The 23,755-nt window shown below is 42.8% G+C and overlaps 2 protein-coding genes across 2 annotated transcripts in view; one reads left to right on the top strand and one right to left on the bottom strand.

Moving 5' to 3' along the window:
• nisch (nischarin) overlaps window positions 1-14,067 on the bottom strand; it is a 25,749-nt gene extending 11,682 nt beyond the window's left edge. The window contains exons 1-13 of the mRNA XM_037679928.1: window positions 13,874-14,067; window positions 11,765-11,848; window positions 11,112-11,294; window positions 9,214-9,262; window positions 8,366-8,529; window positions 8,194-8,289; window positions 6,224-6,319; window positions 5,989-6,141; window positions 5,769-5,837; window positions 5,434-5,619; window positions 3,200-3,328; window positions 2,932-3,045; window positions 764-875 (exon numbers count right to left, since the gene is read on the bottom strand). Coding sequence (XP_037535856.1) covers window positions 764-875; window positions 2,932-3,045; window positions 3,200-3,328; window positions 5,434-5,619; window positions 5,769-5,837; window positions 5,989-6,141; window positions 6,224-6,319; window positions 8,194-8,289; window positions 8,366-8,529; window positions 9,214-9,262; window positions 11,112-11,294; window positions 11,765-11,848; window positions 13,874-13,954 — 1,516 coding nt within the window. The 5' untranslated portion in view covers window positions 13,955-14,067. The remainder of the gene's footprint in view (window positions 1-763; window positions 876-2,931; window positions 3,046-3,199; window positions 3,329-5,433; window positions 5,620-5,768; window positions 5,838-5,988; window positions 6,142-6,223; window positions 6,320-8,193; window positions 8,290-8,365; window positions 8,530-9,213; window positions 9,263-11,111; window positions 11,295-11,764; window positions 11,849-13,873) is intronic.
• Window positions 14,068-17,647: 3,580 nt separating this feature from the next.
• Window positions 17,648-19,165, top strand: wu:fb55g09 (coiled-coil domain-containing glutamate-rich protein 1). The gene has a single exon (XM_037679736.1). It carries the CDS (start codon window positions 18,055-18,057, stop codon window positions 18,712-18,714), a length of 660 nt encoding a protein of 219 aa, XP_037535664.1. The 5' UTR covers window positions 17,648-18,054; the 3' UTR covers window positions 18,715-19,165.
• The last annotated feature ends 4,590 nt before the right edge of the window (window positions 19,166-23,755 follow it).

The raw sequence follows: 23,755 nt of genomic DNA, 5'->3' as shown, positions 1-23,755 counted from the left end.
GTTTAATAAAGGTTTAATAAAGGTAAAATAAAGGTTTAATAAAGGTTAAATAAATAAATAAATATTTTAGTCATTAGGAGCTCATTTACAAAACTAAAAGATCTGAGTTGGTGGTAAAAACGCTCAAACTTTGGCCGTTGGAAGGCGTCAATATTGTGAATGCTGAGTCATTGTTCACACATTTCTTTGGCTGTTTTTCTTTTTTCCATTAAAGTTTTAGCTGTTTATGAATAAAAACGTTCGGCTCATCCAGGATCTCTTTAAGTCCTTTAAAAACGTTTCTTCAGAAAAACCTGCTCTCTGTTGTCTTAGAATACTTTTAACCACTATTCTGCTACTTTTAAACTTTAGCTACAGCTCTTTTAATTTGTCATTAACGTTTTGCTTCTTTTAGGTTCTAGTTAGCATTTTGCTCCTTTTAGCCTCTAGTTAGCATTTTGCTCCTTTTAGTTTGTAACAAGCCGTTTGATGCTTCTAGCTTTAGTTAACGTTTTGCTACTGTGGACTTTTGGCTAGCGGTCAGCTTCTTTTAGCTTTAGCATCTCATTTTTAGCTTTTTCAACAATCTTCAACAAACTCACCTCTCAGCGATCATGTTTGTTGACAGAAATTCAACAGATTAATTTTATGTAGCCGATGGCTCCGGGAGAAGTCTCGCTCGGTTTGTTTGTTTGTTTGTCTCTTACTGACGTTTGTTTACTTTCTGAACAAACAGAACACCAGTCCCGCCTCCCTCCATCACAGCAGATACATACATGATTACCTTGGCTGGGGTGGGCGGCCTTCTGAGCCGACTGGGAAGAGGAGGCGATGGGAGAGGAGCAGCAGGAGGAGGGAGGAGGCGCAGCAGCAGACGGTCTGGTCTCCTCACTGATCTGACAAAAAGGATAAAAAGGACGAAGCCTTCAGAGATCTGCTGCTTCGTTAACAATTCACCTTCAACTTACAAACCTGTCAGTCAGAAACGAGTTCCTGAAGAGTAAAGAAATAAAAAAATTAAAACCATTAACTCAATGTGAGACGATTCGTTATTTAAAATCTGTAAACAGGCAGAAATAAATCATCCAGTGGGTTTACACTTTGACAGAAGCTGCAGGGTTAACCTTATGAGCAAAACTTAGGTGATATTTAGCAAAGTACTCGTTTCTACTTCCTGGTTTGTGTTAGCATCCTGTTAGCATAAAGCTAAACAACCTGTAGGGGTTTTAATGATTTCCTCAACAATCGGATTCAATTCACTGTTTACTAATTTAACTACTTTCTACTCAGACATAAAACTGTGGGTCAGCAACCATCCGACAACAAAAAACAAAAGGTTTACAAAATATTAAATCTGTTTAAACACAAAACTTTACCTCCTGATAACTGAAGCGTTACAGCAGAAACCAGATGTTTAAAAGCAGGAATGACCGTCTGGTGTCATGTCAGAGTAAAAAAACAGTTCTGTGTTTTTATACAGAGGATGGAAACATCTGGCTTCAACTGCGATTTAAAACTCCCTGTAGGACTTGAACGCCCGTCTCAACATGTCCGTCCATTTTCCTTCTCTTATCCGTGGTCGGCTCGAAGAGGTAGCAGGTCCAGGAGGGACACAGAGACCTCCTGTTCCTCATCGATGCTCTCCAGCTCCTCCTGGAGGGTCCCGAGGTTGTTTCAAAAGCTGAGACGATGCATAGACCATCCAGATGGAGACAACCACCTCAGCTGACTCCTTTCTGTGAGGAGGAGCAGTGGCTCTCCTCCGAGCTCCCCCTGGATAACGGAGCTCCTCCTCCTGTCTCCAAGGCCGACACCCCACCAAGAAGGAAGACCAGTTCAGCTGCTTGGATCCAGGATCTGGTTCTTTCAGTCCTGATCCAAACCTCATGAAAACAGGAGAGGGTTGGACCGTAGCTGACTTTGCCTTTGTTCAGACTGGAGCAACACCCTCATTACTGCAGACCAGGCCCTCATTGCATGCTGAAGGTCTCAACATATTTCCATGTTTTATATTTATAGTCTTTTTTAATTAGTTTCTTCCAACAGCATTAACAATCATCAATAAATGTTTGTGTTTATGGAAAACATATAAAAAATTATAAATAATTCTCTTCAGGTTGACACAAGCGATAAAAAAATGTTAGACCTGTGTGTGTGTTTCTTCAAGTTTAATTCTTTTTACAATTTGTAAAGTCACAAACAAAATACAGGAAGTAAAGTTTACAATAAATGTTCAAACATTAAATAAATGACAACACTGTTAAGAATATATTGTTATGGTTGTTACTGAATCTGCTTATTTAAGATTAAAGTTCTTTGCGTAGTTCCTCGTTTGCGCTCTGAACTCGTTACAGTCGGTTTAACGAACCCAAACAGTTTCTAACGTCCGATTAAAATCCTCTCAATTTGCTTTTCTGTAAAATCTGGGTTTCAGTGGACAAAAAAATAAATAAAAACATGTAAAAGTATTCAAGAACAGAATGACTCCTCAATAACCGTTTTCCTAAAAACCTTTAAAACATCAGAAATATATTTTGTCAGCGTGAAGACGGAGAAAAGAAAAACCACATTTAGGTGTAAAATGGAGTTTGTTGTTTTGTCAGGTTATAGTTGACACACTGTACACAGCTTTAATCGTTAATTCATCAGGTTTTATTCGACGAGCGTTTGAATCACACGAGTGCACAGAATAATGTTCTCTGACAGCGACAGATTAAAAAATTCAGAGGACTCATCCTCTCAGAGGAAACTGGACGGTTTTATCTTTGGTTTTAAAACAGATAATAAATTATCCATTTCTGCTGCATTGACTCACGATAAACATTATTTAAACTCTTAATGCTGTAAAAAAAAAAAAAAAAAAACCAGCTCCGTCTGTCAGAAGAACTGAGGTTAATGCTGATAGTTAAAGTGTTCTCCAGAGTCTGTCTGCGTCAGCGTGACGGCGGTTACCTTCTTGTCGCCGCCGCTCATTCGATCTTTGGCTTCTTTGGCTTTCTGGATGGCTTTCAGCACCTCCACCGTGTCCAGCTCCTTCTCCGTCGTCAGACTACAGTCCAAACAGACCTGACGGGACACGCAAAGGTTCAGAACAAACCCGTCAGAGAGCCTGCAGACCTGCTGATCCTGGCTGCACGCTCTGCAGGACAACATAAACCTAGAGACGTGTCACCCGCCGCGTTAAATTAATGAAATCTCTGCCGGCGGTTTGGTGGGGTACCTCGGCTGCACGGTCTCCGAACTGGGCCAGGACTTTGGTTCTGTAGTCAGGGATGATGCACATGGGGTTACTGGAGAGGTTGAGCTTCTCCAAACACGGCAGAGCGCCGATATTCTTGATTTCCTCCAACTGGAAAAGTGTCACAAACCATCAAAATTAGCTCCATCTAAATCACGTTGGTGCCCAGATTTCTAAAGGGACAGTTCAACCTTTTAAAGGCGGGGTTATGTGGAAAAATAATCAGCATGGACACATAGAGTTAACTTTTGAAATGCTATTATTGTTTGCAGCTTAACTGCTTGTTAAAATTTAATTTCTATTTTCTTATTCAGACAAACGTGATTTTTTTTTATGAGCATGTTCTATAGCAGGGAAAACTCATATTTAATGCGTAAATATTTGATGGTGACATCAACATAAACTTCACACCAGATGTCAGAAACATTGACCATAAATTGGGTTCTGATTAATAAAGTAGAATAACAGATCAGAACTGAACAAAATGGCAGCTTTGTGTCTCCTGTATTGAGAAACTGGCCCCATTCTTCTACACAAACTGTTTTTAAACAATGGGGGTCCTCTCCCCACTCTGATCTGATCCGACTCTGATCTTCAGCTCTTTCCACAGATTTTCAATCTGATTTAGGTCGAGTAACAAACCGGGCCGTTTCAGATTTATACTCCCTCTCTGAAAGAAGTGAAGTTTCCTCTGGATCATTGTCCACTCTGGTTTTGTCTTCAGGTCAAACGCCAAGAAAAAAGCTGGCTCTTCTTCAAACACTTTAAAGTCTCAACAGTCTTTAAATGATCAGGTGGATTATTCCACAGTTTTGGAGCAGCAAACGCCAAAGCCCGATCACCTGTGGACTTCAGTCAGTTTGGGTCTACGAACATCTTGAAAAACTAGTTGGTTGACCCGAGTGCACTTAATGGAGCGTAGACGTTAAGATGACATGATGCAGGTGCATCTCAAAAAATTAGAATACAGTAGTCCCTCGTTTATCACGGGGGATCCCTGCGATAAGTGAAAAACCACGGAGTAGGAATAGTAGTACAAGAAGTAAGTAGTAGTTTATCTTAGAATATTTATATATATATATAATATATGAAGACATTTTAAATCTTTCCCATACTCTTGCAATGTTTTAAACAATGTTTCTAAACTCTCTAAAAGAGACAGAACATCATGATTTCAGCTCCCTGCCTCCTCTGCTCTTGCCACCTGCAAGCGCTCTTGGCCACGCCCACTTCTCCGCTCTGCAAGGTAAGCAGCTGATCAGATGCAGCAGGAAGTTTATCCCCAAGCACGTTCACCCTGTTCTACAATGTCAACACGGTCGCCCCTCATCCTCTGATCCAGGTCCTTCTGCGAGGGTCCTCTGGGCCTCTCAGTGATGTGCTCACGATTCCTTGTGACGTTGCTGGTATTAGTCATCCAGTGCTTTCAGCACCGCCCTCTGGTGGTCATCTGGGATTCATAGAACCGTACTTACATACGTAACTTTCGTTTTATTTTCATTTAGATTCAGGAAATTTAGTTTCAACCAGACTTTAATGTTGTTTAAACATTTCAAGAGGGTTTAGTGACCCTGTCTAACCTATTGGGCAAATAAAACTGGGCATCATCAGCAAAGCTCAATAGGATTTTATATTTTCTAAAAAAAGAACCCCAAATGCACCATAAAACGTTTAAAAAGCAGTGGACTTAAGATTCACCCTTGAGGGACCCAAGTCAGAGGAGCTGCAGACGAAGAACAGTCATCGTTCACTTTGACACCCCGTCAGAAAACGTTCTAGGAGCCACTTTATGATGGAACAAAATCCATTCCACTTGCGGATTATGGCCCCAAAGCTGCTCCCTGGAACATTCAGGGGTCTAGACATTTATCTGCGACCAGAGCCATCAGTATGTTTTCCAACGGTTAAGTGAGCTCTTTAATTTTACTCATCATGAGATGCTTATTGTGCGACACCTTTTAATAGGCCATCACTCTGGGACTTGCACATAATGGGGGCATTATTTAGCATTTATAAATGCTGACAGATTTAAGCTGACTTTGTAGCTTTTTCACCTCCTTTTCTTCAGGTGTTCAACGCTTATTTTACCTGCTGTCTATCTGTTGAGGAATTCTAGGAAACATATTTCTGTACAAACACGGTAAGGCTGGGGTTTTAAACATTTTCCTGGATGGATTTATGCCACTTGCCCACCTGAACCCCCTGGTTTGGGTTACCTGAGCCAGCTGGTTGTGGCTGAGGTCCAGGTTGACCAGAGAGTAGAGCTTGGAGAGGCCGTTCAGTTTCTCCAGCTGGTTTCCAGCCAGGCTCAGGGTCTTGATGTTCCCCAGTCGAGTGTGAGCAGCTTCCAGGACCCGAAGGCTGTTATAGGACAGATCCACGTGGACCAGGTTGTACAGGTGCTGCAACATCAAAACACGGAGTTGAACCGTAACCTGGAGGTTTGTTTTGTCTGCATCTGTTGGCACGATCGTCTGTCTGCAGCAGATTTATCAGCCGAGAGGAAGTTTATTTTTAAACGATAAGTGCTCCGGTCCTCTACATTGTGTACCTGCAGGTTATCCACTGAGGACAGCTGGTTGTAGCTCAGATCTAAGAACTCCACCTTCGGGATGAGTTTCTACAACAAGAAGAAACTCGGTGTCAGAAGACAAAACAGAGAAGAAGAAATCTTAAAACGCTTGATTCAAACTCATCAGAGTGATTAAAACAGCAAAACATTTTGTCCTAAACGAACACAGTCCGGTTCTGTGTGTCTGTGGGTTCCTCACCACCGAGCTGTCGATGCTGCTGATGCAGTTGTGGCTCAGGTCCAGCGTGGTCAGGTTCCTCCACACGGGAATGACGGCAGTGACGGGACACCCGGACTCCGCTCCCTCAGGCTCCCACTGGGAGAATTCGCTCGCCTCGGGCACCAGGATCGCCTGGGGATGGGCCGCACAAAGAACACATCAGCACCGTGAGCACGAGCTCCAACATCTGAACCGTGTTTGAACCCAAACGTACCGTCATGGAATCTGTGGAGCGATGGACGCTCATCGTGGCCAGACTTGACCTCAGAGACGACAGACCCTGGATCTGCGGAGAGCTGCAGTCGCTGATCTGAAGGCAGAGACACGGACTCCAGATTTATTTATCAGAAGAACCACAACGAACAAGAGGTGCGTCGATGCCCCCGTCACTGTTTGAAGACTGGATGTTTGTAGTGTTGGAGACGAGTGTTTTTCTGGACCGGGATGGAACGGAGAATGAAGTAAACCTAAATGTCTTTGGTGGAAGATATTCCAGTGGGTAGGAGTTACACTGGGGGGGGGGGTTGTTTGTCTCGTCAGAGGCAGTAGTGGATCCTGGAGAGTGGAGTGAGCAATTTTATCCACCACCAGGAGCAATTGTGGAGCTGGGGGGGGGGGGGAGAGATGGTGGCCTTGACCCCCATAGATTAATCTGCAGCCACCCCAATAATTTGAGGACGCTAAACTTTTAAGCAATATAAAAACTAGAAAAAATACTTTCCTCAAATGATAGGCGTGGCCTGTTTATATACATATATATATATATACACATACATATATATATATATATATATATATATATATATATATATATATATACACTGTATATATGGTGGTGGCCATCTTGGATTTTGACGTGGTAACCCAATGTTCAAAAGGAACATTTCTCACATCTAGAAGCAGCATCACACCTAAATGGAAGTCTGCAGCTCGGGAGGCAACAAAAGAAAATCACCTGGTCACTGAACGAGCCGGTGTCTCACTGAGCTGCGACTAATTACGAGCAACATTCATGAAGACGTCTCCAAAACATCTCAAAATGCTCAGGAGAGTCCCCAGAGAGCTGAAAGAACCTGATCCATTAAGCAGCCTCAGCAACATCTGCACAAACATGGTCGATCTGTTCTCCGAGCATATTCCCTGTGTGGGAACACGGACTGTCCGGCTACAACAAGAGCAACAAACAAACAAACGGTGTCGTGTGTAGAGCTTTATTAAAAAGTAACGTGGCCTTCTTTCACATCGGCAAGTCGTTTTTGAGAACAAGTTATTAATAAGTCTAAGAAATTATTTTAAAAATCGGGCTCTCGTTTGGCTTTCTTGGGTCCTGACTGAGGATTGGACCTGGAGCATCAACACAGCCGAGCTGGTGAATCAGGCCCCGCAGAGACTTTGGTCCTGAGAGTCCTAAAGAAAAACTCCACTCCACAAAGTACTGCTGGTGTCATCGAGAACCTCCTGCCTCACTGGTTCTCCTGCACAACAGAAAGCCCTGACCCCTCCCTGCAAGAGCTTCAGTGACCCGGCTGCTTTAAGAAAGATGAAAGGGTTCTGCGTAACTGGACCCGCCCTGGTTACAAACTGTTTGAGCCATCAGGCAGCCAGAACTAACGGGTACCACCCCACAGCCACGGACCTTATAAATGCTGCCATGTTGATAAAAGGAGTCCAGTAACCCAGAGAACGGGACATAATTCATGTTTCTTCTTCCTATTGTGTTGAAAAGAAGAAAGCCGTGTGTGCATCATTCATAATTTTTATTTCTCCCTTTATTGTTTTTTTTATTCTTTCTTTAGGACTACGCAAACATTGTTTGTCTTGTATCGGTTATAATTAAATAAAGCAGTTCTGGTTTATTTAGTCTGTTGGCTCTTCCTCCTCGCTCCATGTTTGATGACTGACGTCGAGGCTGATGAGGTTTTATTAACAAGATGACCAGATTATCCCTTTAAACTCTAGTCCTCCAAACTGAGCTCTCTGCAAATAAAATACAAACTGTCTGAACTTTTCCATAGAAGCCACTTCAAACTGTTCAAAATTATCCTTTAAATTTGATTATTTTAAATTCAGCTGTAATAAAATGGACAGGAAGTCCTTCAAAATGAGTTTGGTTGTGAATTTGATGAAATGAAAGACCTGTGAAGTGTTTGTTGATGGATGAGGGAGTGAACGCATCAGGTTTACCTCGACGTGCAGCAGTGACTTGAAAACAGACAGGTCGAAGGTGAGGCTGCTCTCCTGGATGTCACTGGTTCCTACTGGACCTCTGGTTCCAGAAATCTGACGGAGACAAAAACCAGCTGGAGCAACGTGCAGGACTTCAGTTTTGGGGTATCTGAATCCAGTTTTTTATCACCTTGAGGTAGCGCAGCCTGCAGGTGAAGTCCAGGATGTGTCCCAGGTCCGTTTTGGCGTCTCCGGTCAGGCAGGTGGGCTTGGCCTGTCGGAGCTGCTGGGAGACGGAGTAAAGCTGCAGAGGACGAAGAGAAAACACCTCGCCGTCCTGAAGCAGCTGCTCGCCTGCAGAACATCAACAGTTAACTCATTTACAGGACTCTATTTCACAAAAACACCTGCGACAATTAAAGTTTACCCCGAACTGTAGGAGATGAAAGTAAGACTAAAACTGTAAATTAATTCAACCTTTATTTATCCAGGTTAGTCTCACGGAGTCACGAGGACTCATTTACAGACTTGTTTTAAAATGCTCACGTCTTCATTTATTTCTCTGCAACCAGAAGGGTTTAAAATAGAAAGTGGAGACGTGCATTTTATTGCTGAATGATTTTATCTCAAATCTGCTGAAAATGTTTCATCACTAAACTGTTGATGGGAGCTGAACCTGAACAGCTGACATTTGCTGAAAGCTGGAAAACAAAATCTGAAAGCAGCAGAAAAACAGCAGAATAAGCTGAAATAGGCAGAGAGGCTGAATAAATTACAAAAACAGCTGAAATTATTTAAAACAAAAAACTAAAATGAGAAGAAAAACATGAAATCAGCACAAAAAAGCACTGAAAACACTAAAAAAAGTTTTAAGTTGTAAAAAGAGGAGAAGAAGAAGGAGAAATGAGCAAATACCGCAGAAAAAAAAAGCTAAAATTAATTAAAAAACAACCAATAACTAATTTGTTGTTTTTTAACTAATTGATTAACTAATTGTTAACAGAGCTCAGGAAACGAGCGGTTCTGGAGGAGACGGACCTTCATGAAACAACTCCTCAGCCAGCGCTGCGGTGATGCCGTTGATCTCCTGAAAGAAAAACAACATTTACATGTTGATTTTTAACAACAAATATATATATATATATATATATATTTATATTTATATACAGTATATATATATATATATATATATATAATTATTATTATTATTATTACCCCGTGACCCAAAATGGAATAAGCGGACAAAGATAATGGATGGATATTATTATTGCTCCCTGTCAAATCAAGAACTGAATTCAAAATCTTACTTCTAACCTACAAAGCTCTCAACAACCTAGCTCCATCTTATATTGCAGATCTTATTGTTCCATATTTTACTAACAGAGCACTTCACTCTCAGACTGCAGGTTTACTTGTGGTTCCTAAAGTTTCCAAAAGCAGAATGGGAGGAAGATCTTTCAGTTCTCAGGCTCCTCTCTTGTGGAACCAACTTCCAGTTTCTGTCCGTGAGGCTGACACATTGTCCAGTTTGAAGACTGGACTTAAGACTTTCCTTTTTGATAAATCCTATAGTTAGGGTCGGCTTGGGTTTCCTGAGCTGTCCCTTAGTTATGCTGCTATAGGCTTAGACTGCTGGAGGACAAACTGACCACACTTTTTCACTCTGCTACTGTCTTTACTTACTCTGCTCAACCTGTTTTGTATTTGTAATTATTTTTTCTATCCTTGACGTGTGTTTTTGTCGTTCAGGTACACCTGGACCTATATGTGGACCTGGACCTACCATTCTGTGTTCGTCTGTCTCTCCTTCCTGTCCTCTCAAACCAGCAGATGGCCACTTGTCCTGAGCTGGTTCTGCTGGAGGTTTCTTCCTGTTAAAGTGAGTTTTTCTTTCCACTGTCTCCACTGTGCTTGCTCAGGATGGGAGACTGCAACGAAGCCAAGATTCAACTTGTCTGCTGGATTCCTCAACTTTACTAATTGTCTTTTATGTGAATGTTCCTGTTCAGTGCCCTGAGACAACTTTGTTGTGATTTGGTGCTATAGAAATAAACTGAATTGAAATTGAATTGAATTTAAGGTTTAAATAAGGTTTTAGGTCCTGTTTGGGTTTAGTTTCCACAAGAAAAGAGAAAGAGAATGCCGGGGGGAGGTTGTTTTGATGCAGAGGAACGTGACTTCACTGAAACTGTTCTGGTCATTCAAGTTCTTCAACCTCTTCTGCTCCAAAAACCAAAAATTCCCTAACATTTGGAGCAGCCAGGTTTTTTTTGTTTTTTAAACGATCTACTTGTTTTTCGTGAGCACAGCCGGCAAAACTGCATTCATGGCTGCGCACATTATTTAGTTGCCCACATAAAAGCCCACTTTGGAAGACGCCTCACATTTATGATTTATAATAAACTTTTGGAACGAAGCTTGGCTTGGACCAGTTCTTTAGGTGTATTATTTATTTATTTTTAGACATGTTTTCTGTCCGAGACGAGCTCTCACGCAGGTGTCAACATGCAGCTTTACTGTTTTTGGAGACACCTGCCACGAATCTGTGACTGTTTTAAGAGAAAATTTGTCACACTCATTTTTTTGAACATGTTCTGAAGTTAAGTGAACCTCTGAGACTCAAGAATATTTAGGGACACTAAAAATGTTTGGAGTCCTTTTGGAGACTCTCACAGTTTGAAACCAGCCTCCTCCAGCAGCTGCAGCCTTGAGAGATCCGGCTTGAAGTTTTCCTTCCAAGTAGACGGAGCCTTCTGTCATTTTTCAGAGCGGTCCTGGTCAGTTTTGTTTTCCAGGTTTTGTTTAAATTAAACTTCTGAAGACCTTCAGAAACCTGAAGAACTGTAAAAAATCTAAACTAGAAAAAAACAGGGTCAGGACTTTTGAACAGTTCATCGGACTTTGTTTTGTTCCGTTCAACCTCAGGCGTTACTCACGTAAAGGTGAAAGTTCAGGAAGGAGGCCAGCGGAGTGGGCGTGGCCTCTGGAAACTGCTGCAGCAGCGTTTGGAGGTAAAGCTCCAGCTCTTTCTGTCGCCGCTCCACCAAACTCTTCGAGTTTTTACCCAAAATCTTTTTAGGAGGAAGCAGCCGTCGATCGACCTTCTTCTCTGCCGTCAGCTGAAAACAACACGCGTCACAACGTACATGAAGCAGAAGCTCAACGTCGCTGGGTTTTGAGAAACCGAGGAAGTATTTCTGATGATTTCATGGTGTTCGATTATAAAAACTTGAATTTATTTATAGGAAAGCATTCGCAGAAAATTGATAAACAAAGTAAAGAAATAGAAAACATTGTTTAGATGATTACACAAACAAAATAACACATTTATGGTTGGAATGAAGCAAAGATTAGACAAAATGTGACGCTCTAATATTGTTAACATTTTAAATAAAAGTTTAGCTGCACAACTACTTCAGAAAAAGCATTTTATTGTCTCTAAACACTTCAAGTTCATAAACAATTGTTCTCTTAAATGTTTCAAAGCATCCAAAACAATTTATTCACAAACAAAACTTAAAATATAAATAACAATAAATATAAAATAAACTTTTAAAGCACCAAAACTAAACTGAACCGAGTCTCGTACCTTCTCGTGGAGGTCGTAGAAGTCGCTGTAGCGGTGCTTCACGGTCCATCGGTGCCGTCCATCCGTCACGTCGATGATGTAAACCTGAAGAACAAAGTGACTCAAACATGACTGAAAATCTATAAATACCTCAACATTCTAGCTATGAAGGAAACTGCAAAAGTAAATAAACCACATCTGGATGACTTGACAAAAAAATTATACAAAAAATAATTAAAAAAAGATGTTTAAACGGTGACTCGGTCATAAAAAGCAGCATCAGGAAAGATCAACTGATCTGATTCTATCCACCAGTTCTGTCTCGTAATTTATTTAATCGTGTCAGAAAGCTTTAATTTTACCTTTATTTAAAAGGTATATCTGAAGTTTTATCATTTTTTAATTCGCTTTTAATATTAAGATTCATTACATATCCATTTTGTCTCTTTATTGTCAATTTTACTAATTTAATTTAAAATTATTTTACACTTGGAACGGTTTCAGATAATTTTTTTATTATTATTATTTATTGCTCAGTCACTTCACTCTGACCTATGACCCACTGGCCTGCTTGAAATTAAAATCATAGATTTCTGGACCAATCCACCAGTATCAACCACCCCCAGAACCAGTGGGACTCCAGATCAGCTCATTAAACTGGTGACCAACCGGCACACTGGTGGTCGACAAACTGCAGGAAAAGGTGGCGTTAAAACTACTCAACTACAGCAACATAAAGGAGCACGAGAAGCTCCAGAAGAGGAGGTGGCAGAGGAGTGGCAGAGAACTCTGGGTTGAGACGATTGCTTCAAAGGAGCCTAAAAATAGAATTATATGCAAGAAACAAATAAAGTAGAAGCTGCTGCCTATTTTTTATCTGTTCAGTGAGATTATTGGAGACGAGATGAAGGATGTTGGTGGATTTAATGAGCGAACAATAGACGAGAGTTCATGGAGAGGAGTCTAAAGGTACATAAAGACTCAAACTGCTCCACAAGCTGACCTCGGATACAGAGGGGGTGAAACAAGTGGTTTTGTCTGGATTACATTTAAATTCAAAGAGTCCTCAGGAAATGTGTGGACCAGGTCGCTGACCACCTGCTTGTACCAGGTTAGGGACCGGTGTCAGTGAAGTGAGCCAGCGTTGGAGATCTCTGTCCAGAAGAAGAGAGGTCATATCTGAAACACCATGAAGCACCATCATGTTCCCAACTGTTTGGATCAGGAACCACAACCTGAAGGATAATTTGCCCACACGTCAAACCAGTGGGGGAGGGGTTGTTTTAATACTTTATACAACTTTAAGCATTTATTACAGCTGAACTTTTTGATTTTTTATTCTTTCGGCTGCCACGGGGTCTCCACAGTGTTTTTACGTCGGATGTCCTTCCTGACACGACCACGGACCACCGAGCTACCACAGCCTGTGTGGAGCAGAGCTGCCATCTGGGGTGCCCCAGCGGATGGTGGGGGTTAAGGGCTTTGCTCAAGGGTCCAGAGGGTGGAGACAGGTGTGGGTGCTTCACCTGTCCCACCCACATTAATACATCGATCTGGGGCATCAAACCAGTGGCCTTCCAATCGCAGGCCCGCCTTCACTAACCTCTGCGCCACCTCTCCACAACAGAACAAAAAGGCAAAACAAAGTCTGTAACAAGGTTGTTTTATTATATTTTGTAGCTCAATGAAAGTGTCTACACGTGACACTATAAACAGCTGTAGTCCAGCTGTTTCTGAGCCGATTGAATGTTTTAAATTAGTAACAAACAGGATATTTACAGTCATTTTTATTTAATTTTTAAAAATCATTTTGGATTTTAAAGTGATCTTGGTTCAAACACCCACAATGTTGCGATTTTAAACAAGTTTTTTAAAATACTAGAAGTGTTTTGATGTTAAATATCTCACGCGAGATTTAAATTAGACCCAAATGAACTCGTTTGTCTCGGAGGTCAAGAAAATCTCGAAGTGTCCAAAACCCCGAACCTGAACGAACCTTCAGTCAGAAAACACGGAAACAAACGTGATAAAATACAGGACGGTCACAAACGAGAGACTCAGTGATTTTAGGAGGATTAACTGAACACCATCCGTTTGGACTTGAGCTAGCTAACACCGTCCGGGTCTTACCGTGTAGTTCTCCACCAGTTCCGAACCGACCACACACACTTTCCTCTCCAGAACCTCTTCCGGAAACGGAACCGGCTCCATATTCAAAGCAGATTAATAATATAACGTATAATGTTAAAATAAACTCTATTTTCTTATAAAAACAGCGTCACGGAACATGAGCAGCTCTCCTCCCACCGCCGCCATGTTTGTTATGATGCTGCGGGTGACCGATAAAAAAAAACTTTATTTAAAATCTCTCTTTGACAAACAGGAAGTGTTTAAACGAAATTTTTTTTTTTTACGCCACAAACACAAGCACTGTACTACGTTACAGTCACTCCACATTTCTTTTAATTTTAATAAATTTCAAAGAGTTTTTATGGAAAAGCAAATCTCTATACTTTATGTAGAGCTTGAGATAAACAAACACATGTTTGACGTCATAACGCCCTTAAAACAACAACTAAACGAAAATGCAAAAGAGGTGTATGGAAAAACTGCATCCAGTCCCTGATCCAGCAGCTCACAGAACCTTTTTTGGCAGCAATATCTCTCAGTAGTGTTTTTTTTAGGACTTTTGGTCTGCCACGTGGTCGGAGAGGAGTTTTGTCCCACTTTTCTTTCAGTTCATTGAAGTTCTTGATGCAGACCCCACCTCATCATTTCAGTCAGGTTGAGGTTTAGTCAAGTTTCAGGTTCTTTTTGACCCTTTTGTTGATTAGCTGCTGTGCTGTCTTGTTGGACCCAGTTTGGATTAAGCTTCAGATGTCAAACAGATGGACTCACATTTGTCTTCAAATCCTTTTGTCTGCAGAGCTTCTGTGAAGTGTTTGCTGCAGTGCATTCTGGGTAAACATCTGTCCTTTGGTCTGGCTTTTGCTGCAGAGCATCAGAGTGAATCTGGACTGGAACGGAGGAAAGCTGCCATTCTCTGATCCTGATACAAACACACACACACCTTCACACACACCTTCACTGACAAGATGTTTCCATTGTCTGCTTTCCGATGGGCAAAGGTAACCACTGGAGGTAGCGATAAGCACCTTTGCTTGCAGGGGCTCCACCCCTGTTTAATGATGGACGATTTCTTTTCACAAAGATGGCCTCCTTTACTCCTCTCTCAAACCATCGTTCCTCTCTGTCCAGGAACATCTTCATCCTTGAAAGAGTGACCTCTGGCCTGGAGATGAGTGTAGACATCACAGTCTTGGCCTGATGATGTTGCTAAAGGATGGCCCAGCGCAGAAGAGCAGAATGTCCAGAGGACCAGATTTAACTTTTTCAGATTTTTCTACCTGGATTATTGAGCATGCATCAGGATGTGAAGTTTAGTTTAAAAAATGTCACCTCAGGTTAAGAACTAATAATAATAATAATAAGAAGAAGAATTAATAATTTCACCATTGAAATCTCTGAAATTAAACATAGAAGTACAGAATACAGCACATTATACACCTGTCAACAGTTTAAAAACAATCTAGAGCAATGGTTCAGACAAGCAAAGACCTTGTTTTAAGTTTGGCTTTTATTTGTGCTGGGGTAATTAAACTATACATGCAGACTCTCCCACTGGTACATTTTCATCTTTAAATCACTTCTTGGTCTGCTGCCTTCATACATCTCCTCCTACATGTCTCTGTGTGAGTGCAGCTACAGCGTGCGCTCTCAGGACATCATTACCTGCAGTGTTCCCTCAGTGAGGACTGAACTAGACAAAAGGACCTTCTCCTACTCCGCTCCTGTTTCCTGGAATATCTTGTAAAAACATCTGAAGCTCTCGACCTTTGACCTCTCTAAGTGGCTTCAAACATCTGTTAAGTTCCTGCAAGAACCAATGCAGACATGTTTTTAGTATTTTACATTGCTTTTTAATGTAGCTGTTTTTGTTTCATTTTTAATATAATTTCTTCTATTTACTTTTCATTTTATATGCTTTAAATGATTGACTATTGTTATCTGTACCTCATCTGTGTTGTTTGTTTAAATCAGGTCCCTCTTGTAGACGAGTCCTCGAGGCTCAATGAGACTAACCTGCAGAAATAAAGGCTGAATGAAAGTGTACGCGACACTCCGTCTAGTGACCGACAGAAAATATTATGAATATTGTGAAAACTAGAATCTAACCACACTAAATCTCTTGATAATTTTGGCCCACACTTCTTTACAACATCTATCCTGAGACAATCTAGTATAGTTTCCTCTGAGGGAACATTGCTCTCTATTTGTGTAATCCACTTTTGTTTTACTTGGACATCCAATAGAAAACAATTTTTGCACCAAAGACACTCATCTTTTTTTTCTACACAATCCTGGGCTGTGATCCATCCCACAATACTGGATGAGTCTCTTAAAGTCGTGGTTCCCAACCCTGGTCCTTGAGGAACACCATTCTGCATGTTTCAGTTGTTTCCCTGCTCCATCACGCCTGAGTCAGTGATTTAATTACTTCAAGTTCTGCAGAAGTCTGTTATTCATCCATTCATTCAAATCAGGTGTGTCAAAGCAGAGAAACAAGTAAAACATGCAGGATGGTGTTCCTCAAGGACCACAGCTGGGGAACCACAGGTTCATGTAATGTACCAAACAGCCACAGGAGGTCAACAGTCTCATTCAACTCACGGGTTTGTGTTTTATGTTCTGTTTGAAGAAACAGTTGAACTGAACTAAAGTTAAACAGCTGTCAGTGAATTGTTGCTAATTGTTTCATTTAGGAGTTGTTTTTATTCTAATTTTCACCAATTTCAATGGTAAAAAAAAATCTGTACAATTGTTACTTTTGGTTCTCCACAAAAAGCACAAGTTCAGTTTAATTAGTTAAAAGATGACAACCACGTGCTAAAGATATGCACGAGTCTATGAGGGTGTCTGTTAGTAAAATATCTCGTCGAAAAGTCGACAGGATTTAATGAAAGTGGCAAATATTGTTTTTTGGATGTCCATCTACTGATGAACTTTTAGAGCCAACACAGTTCAAGATGGCCAAAAAGGACACCAAACTCAAAAAGGACTTAGTTTAAAAGAGCTCAAGTTTGGCGTGGTAGTAGCTGAGAGTCATCCACAACATGTTCCAAGCATGTCATGCTGCGGTTCCTCAGGATGTTTGTTTTTTAAGGTTTAACATCTGCAGCTCGTTGATTTCATTACAACTCTCACATGGAAGGCGGCGGGTGATAAGCATTCCGGACTGAGAGCTGCATTCTTGCTGACACGAGCACAAAGATGTCCATGTTCACCCTCCCAGTGGTTTTAAATTCCAGCCTGGTGGTGCTGCACGGAGAGGGATCAGATCAGATCAATCGTCTCCAGATTATCCAGGAATCGATGTTCGATGTTTTGGTGTTCATCCTTTCACTCATTCTTAAAATCCATTTGCTTTTTTGGGTTTGTTGTACAAAAATGGGCATATTTTTCTGTTTCTGACATGTTTCGTCACCACAGGTTCTGTGGAGCATGACACCACATCCAGAGCTGTTGTTGTTGTCAGACAGGGGGGGGGGGGGCAGTAACAGCTGTAGATCAGATTTCAGCAGCTAAAACCGAGGCGGACGGAACCATCGCCCTGCAGGGAGACACCAAAACCACATTCGTTCCTCTGATCCCACCACAGCTCCACATCTGGGTTCAAGGATCTCACAGTCACCCGTCACAGTTTAACCTTAATCAGTTCTGTTCTGGGTGAGGGATATGGACTGGTGCCTCCTAGAAGGATTCACACTCCCCCCCCCCTCCAGCTGCCCCTGAATGGACCAGTCCACCTCTTTATCCAGGATCTGAGGAGGAGGCAGAGCCACATTCAGTGATGAGCAGAGCTGAGTTCACTTCATCCTGCTGAGTCAAACCTGAGGTACACCAGCCCCAAATCAGTCCTGAGACCCTCAAGCACCCCCTCCACAGCCCGCTGCAGGTCACCTGTCAGAGCTGCGAGGAGCTGCTGACACCCAGAGAGGAGAAGAGGGGTGTGACAGGGGGAGTCAGACCAGCAGACAAGCTGCTGCTGCAGGGGGAGGACGTGCAGGCGATGCACCAGCCGAGGCCAGAGGTCAAGAAGAAAAGAGAGAGAACCGTAAAGAGGTAGACTGACGGAGAGGAGGGTCGATTGCGATCCGAGTCAGAACCCCAGCCTGTCTTTGTTTGGGCCACAGAGCGGGGAGGAGGATGTGAAGGAGAGCAGGGGGCAGAGGAGGATAAAAAGACAAGAAATGCTCTCAGAGATCATGTGCAGGAGGATCTTCCAGCAGCAGAGGCTGCAGGAGAAGGAGGTTGGCCTCCGCAGGAAGAGCTGCAGCGGGCGGCTGCAGGGGCGGAGGACAGGGGGGGGAGGGTGGCCCAGGGGGCGCAATCCCCCCCAGCACTATCAGCGTCATCATCATCATCAACTCCCCCAGAGGAAGGGGCTGTCCCTCCGTCCCGTCAACGTGAAGGGTTTTAGAGCGAAGGGGATGCAGGCCCCCAAAAACACCAACCAGTTCCTGATGCACGAGAAGTACCAGATGCAGCACCTGCGGTCCGACTCGGTGGGGAGCGACTGCAGCTGCAGCTCCGACAGCGACGACCTGGAGCTCACAGACATGGACTCGTACCTGGGAGTCCTGGAGAACGCCCGGGGAGCCCTCCTGGACAGCCCCAACCCACATGACTCAACGGCGCCCCCTGAACAGCTGCTGGTACTGCACCGGGACAGTCCCTGTCTCCACCGGGACAGACCCTGTCTCCACCAGGACAGACCCTGTCCACACCAGGACGGTCCATTCCTGCAGGAGGACAGCATGCAGTACTTCCCCTCAGAGGACGACCTGCTGCAGAGCCAGAACTTCATGCAGAGGGACTTTGTTCAGTTCTGTGACTTTCTGTCTTTGTGAGGGGGAGCTTTTGTTCTCAAACTGAACCGGGTCAGGTTTGTTCTGATTCATGTTCTTTTTGTTTTGTTTTGTTTTTGCAAATGAAATAAAAGTTACCTCCGTCATGACAAATCATTTAGCCTCAAGTCTGAGAAATACTCTCAAAGGAGTAAATGATTTCCCTGGTGTCCAAAAAAACACAACTTTTTCTAAAGTATTTGTGAAAGAAATTGTTTTGACTCGTTTATTTGGTGACATGTTGTGAGATTTTGTGCTGTAAGTGCCTCTTTCTGTTGTTGTTGTTCACAAAAGGAAATGGGCTGGATGGTGGGAGTGAGCCCAAACAGCCAATCAGCATCGACTCGGACTGATGAGGCTGCAGCTGATTGGCCGACAGAGACTGTCTTTAACAGAGAAGCCATTTGATGTACAGAATGTTAAAAAAAATAAATAAATGTTTGTTGAAACCTGAGCTGAGTGGATGTTTCAATGGATTTAAATGAGGAGAGTGGAAGTAAAAAAAGGTGAAAGTGAAGCGATAACAGGTCACGTGTTGGAGCTGAAGAAACAAACTAGTAAAATGAAAAACTTTATTTAAGATAAACACACAATGAACGAGTCCTAGATAAATATATTTAAATAAACGGAAACACTGGAGTGGCTTTGTTCCGGCTGAAGTTTGAGAGGATTATGTAAAGTAAAGTGGGCTCATCAGGACGGCCTCGGGGCTGTGAGGCTCTTTGTGCTGAAGATGGTGACACAGTGAAGAACGAGCGCGTCCAAAAACATCAGGCTGCTGTTCACAACGAGAACAGGAAATACAAACATTTAAATCATGACTAAATATTCAGATTTAGGGGCTGGCACACCACCTTTTGATGACAAAAGTTTTAAGCAACAATCTGATGTGACCTTTTAGCACTTAGTACGAGATGGGAATCACTCAGCAACCACCACAACAAACTTGGAGCTCATCATCCGTAAAATGGACAGCATGCAAACCGCTCAGACAACTGTCAGTCTCACATGTCTTCATCTCCTTCCTGTTGAAGCCGCGTCGACCAATCACGTCACGTGTTCACGCAGTCAGCCAATAGCGCGCCTAACGAACTCTTTGAGACACGCCCACAACAGACAGGAAACAGCTTGTGAATTTTGTTAGCGCACTTAAAAGTTGGTGAAACCTACCGGTAATTTAGCGGAAGCTAATTCCGCTAACGGTTTCCAAAGTTAACGAAATCTCGAATCTGCTAAAAGAAAAATAATTCCTGTGTTAGCTGTTAGCGGGTTAATGGAACCGTGCCCACCACTGCTTAAAAACCAAACTTGTTCTTTTAAAACTAGGACTGTGTAAGCACCATTTATATAAAAATATAGTTTAAGTCTAATATTTGATTTTGAAACATATTTATGTTTGTTTAAATAAAGTTTGGTTTGAGTTACTTTGTTAGCCTACCAGGCTTCCGTAGTTTCAGACAAGAAGTTTGACACAGAAATGTGTAAGTTCAAATCCAAGACAGATGTAAAAAATAAAGAATAAAAGGAGCTACGGCAGAGCGACACGGGTGTTTTACCGTGTTGCAAACAAGCCGTCTCAACGCGTCAAAAACAGCCTCCTCTCCTTTGTTCATGATTTAAGATTGTTATTTATGAAGGTAAGAAAAATAAAACTTTGATCCTACAGACTAACTTTTAGAAACAGGCACGGCGAGCATGTTGGATTTGTCAACATGTTTGCTATTATTCTGTTGAATCAACGTGGATAAAGAAGAAGAAAAGTTTCTGGGTTAATTTTAAGGCCGGCAGCTGCTGGGTCGTTTTTCTTTTCTGCATTTTATACAAAAAGTTAGAGCTCAGTTACTGTAACAACTGATGCCACTTGATGGTTGATATGTGCTGCTGACTATCCATGATGCTGATCTCATGCTGCTGATTTATCTCATGCTGCTGATTTATTTCATGCTGCTGATTTATTTCATGCTGCTGATTTATTTCATGTTGCTGTGTTCATTCGTCCTCCTCTGCTCACACAGACTCATGTTCGTGCTTCTGTTGTTTGGCACATTGTTTTGTGCTATTAGTGCTTAGTGTATTTCTTAATTCATAGATCTTATTACTGTTTTTCTTTACAATTAGTATTTTTGTTGGATGTAACTGGGACCCTATGTACATAGTTTTGTTCCACCTCATGTACCACATGTGGTGTGAATGACAAGACACCTTGACCTTGACCTTTGATTTCCAGCAGAGCTTCGCAGACAGCAAAGTGTTTGTGTGTGCAGGATTTGGATTCAGATGTAGAACAAAAACAAAAGTGACTTCCTGTCAGCAGCAGGTTGAAGCTTCTCAGTTTGACCTTTGACCTGCAGAGTGGCTCATTAGAGGAATCCATACTGAGGATGTGATGATAACACACACACACACACACACACACACACACACACACAGATCAGAACCTCAGTCTGCTGAACTGAATCCACTTCTGCTCCTTTTTGTCATTGATCAGCTTCTGCTTCAAAGCTCGAACTCTTGCAACACTTCCTCTGATGTGTCAGCTGATGCTGCAAACAGGAAGTGACACACACACACACACACACACACACACACACACACAGGAGTGGTGAAGGTTGTGTTTGTGTGGGATTACAGACAGATCAGACACCATGAACATTTCCGCTGCTAGCCGAGCTCGCACTAATCTGCACTGATAAAAACGTTCAGATGTGTTCACAGACCCGAGCAGAGCTCCTGATCCAGTCCTCACTGTGACCTGCTGTCCTCTCATATGCATTCCTTCAAGAAGTAGTTCCACTTCCCCTTTTCCTTCAAGGCCAAACTTAAAAAAACATTTTAAATTTGTATTTTATTCATATTTGTATGGGGAGTGGTGGCGCAGAAGTTAGACAAGGTGGGCCTGTGACTCCCCGGACCGGTCCAACTCCCCCAAACAGCAACATCAAAATGTGGGTGGGGCAGGTGAAACACCCACACCTGCCTCCACCCTCATTTTCCCCACTCTGGGCCCTTGAGCAAGGCTCTTAACCCCCACCATCTGTTCCTCCGGGCGCCCTAGCTGGCAGCTCTCTGCTCCACTCAGAGGCTGTGGTAGCTCGGTGTCTGTGGTTGCGTCAGAAGGACATCCGGTGTAAAAACAATCACCAGGTCTTTGTGCGAGTCAGTCCGATGTGGCGACCCCTGAAGAAGGAAAACATTTTTATTCATTTTTGTCCAGATTTACTAAAGCTCTTTGATTTTAGTTAGACATTGGTTAAAATATGTAAACATAGAAAATGAATAAAAGCAGCCCAGGTTAAAAGAAAAAGGACAAAAACAACGTGCAGAAAGAATTCAGAACTTCACACGTCTTGAAAAGATCCGGACCGGACGGAATGAAATGATAAAAACCTTCACTGCTGCCTTTGACCTCTGACCCCAAACTTTTAAAAACCTGATCTTAACCGTCATCGTTCTTCGTTTTACTACATAAAACAAACAGTCGTGCATGCGCACATGCACAGTCCATGTACACAAACTGAAATGTCAAGTCGGAAAGCCTGCTTCTAAAAACAAGTTCAGGCAGAGGTAGTGAAAATACAACGGCCTGACAGATCCCTGACACACCCACCCACACACACACACACACACACAGAGGTTTGTTTTGCTATCTTTGTGGGGCCTTTGCATTGACTTCCATTCATTTTTCATTCATTTCTATAGCCTAACCATGACCTTTATCCATAACCTAACCATTACCAGTACATACCTAACCCTAAACCTAACACATCCTCAATTCACACCTTAGTCCTAAACCTAGCCCCTAACCCACCAACGGGACTTCTTCTTATGGGGCCCGGGCTTTGGGCCCCATAAGGAGCAGTTGGTCCCCACAATGTAGTATAAGTTGGAAAAATGGGCCTCACAAAGTAGCATAAACAAGGACACACACACACACACACACGGGATAAAACAACATTCCTAACATCTGTTCCTGATGATCATTTACCTGATGAGCCAACTCCTCAGCTGTATTCACAGATTCGTGGTCTGAAGTGTCCTGACTTGATTTAGTGGTGGTGAGGAAGGAGCTGAGCTGAAAGGGAAAGCTCCAGATTTACGGCTCCCTTTATGAGCTGGTATAAATGCCAACATCGCTGTCTCGACGTCACCGTCTGCACAAGCCACAGATCGGGCGTACGTAAACTTTCAGATCGAGTGTTCGCGACCCAACCCCATGTGGCTGAGGTTTCTGCAGCCGGGTTTCAAAATCACAGCCAACTGTCGTGTGCACTTCTTACAAAACTATTATTTTGTTTTTCACATCAGAGCAGTTTAAGTACTGGAGAACACTTTAGCAAAGAAGACAGATTTTTATATAAATTTATCTTTTACACCTGGACATGGAAGCTGAGCTGTAAGACAGAGCTCTCTGTTTACTGGTCAGTCTACGTTCCTCCCCTCACCTCTGGTCATGAACTCTGGTAGAGACTGAAAGAATGAGATCGTGGATCCAGGAGGTTGAAATGAGTTTCCTCTGCAGGAGCGGGACTCTCCTTTAGAGACAGGGTGAGAAGTTCAGTCATCAGGAGAGACTCAGAGAACCACTGCTCCTCCACATGGAGAGGAGCCAGTTGAGGTGGTTCAGGCATCTGGTAAGGATGTTCCCTGGGTGCCTCCCTAGGGAGGTGCTTGGAGCATGTCCGACTGGGAGGAGACTCCAGGGACGACCCAGGACACGCTGGAGAGACTTTTGTGTCTCTCGGTTGGCCTTGGAGTCCACCGAGAAGAGCTGGAAGAGGCTGTGGAAAGAGATGTCTGGACCTCCCTGCTCAAGATGCTGCCCCTGAGACCTGAGTCCAGGACAAGAGGAAGATGATGGATGGATGGATGGATGGATGGATGGATCTGGACATTCCACTGCAGGCTTCAAAATACAGCTTTGCCACTTTTGAGACAATTTGGAGACACCAGAGACAAACTGAGACAGGTTGGAGACACCAGAGACAAACTGAGACAGGTTGGAGACACCAGAGACAAACTGAGACAGCTTGGAGACACCAGAGAC

Source organism: Nematolebias whitei, chromosome 7, assembly GCF_014905685.2.
Source record: "Nematolebias whitei isolate Nwh7 chromosome 7, NemWhi1, whole genome shotgun sequence".
Classification (NCBI taxonomy): Eukaryota; Metazoa; Chordata; class Actinopteri; order Cyprinodontiformes; family Rivulidae; genus Nematolebias; species Nematolebias whitei.
The sequence above is the reverse complement of the archived record's forward strand: the minus strand, read 5'-3'. Positions and strand labels throughout refer to the sequence as shown.

Excerpts from the sequence above, each read along its gene's own strand:
- wu:fb55g09 (XM_037679736.1), top strand. The coding sequence starts at position 18,055 with ATGCTCTCAGAGATCATGTGCAGGAGGATCTTCCAGCAGCAGAGGCTG.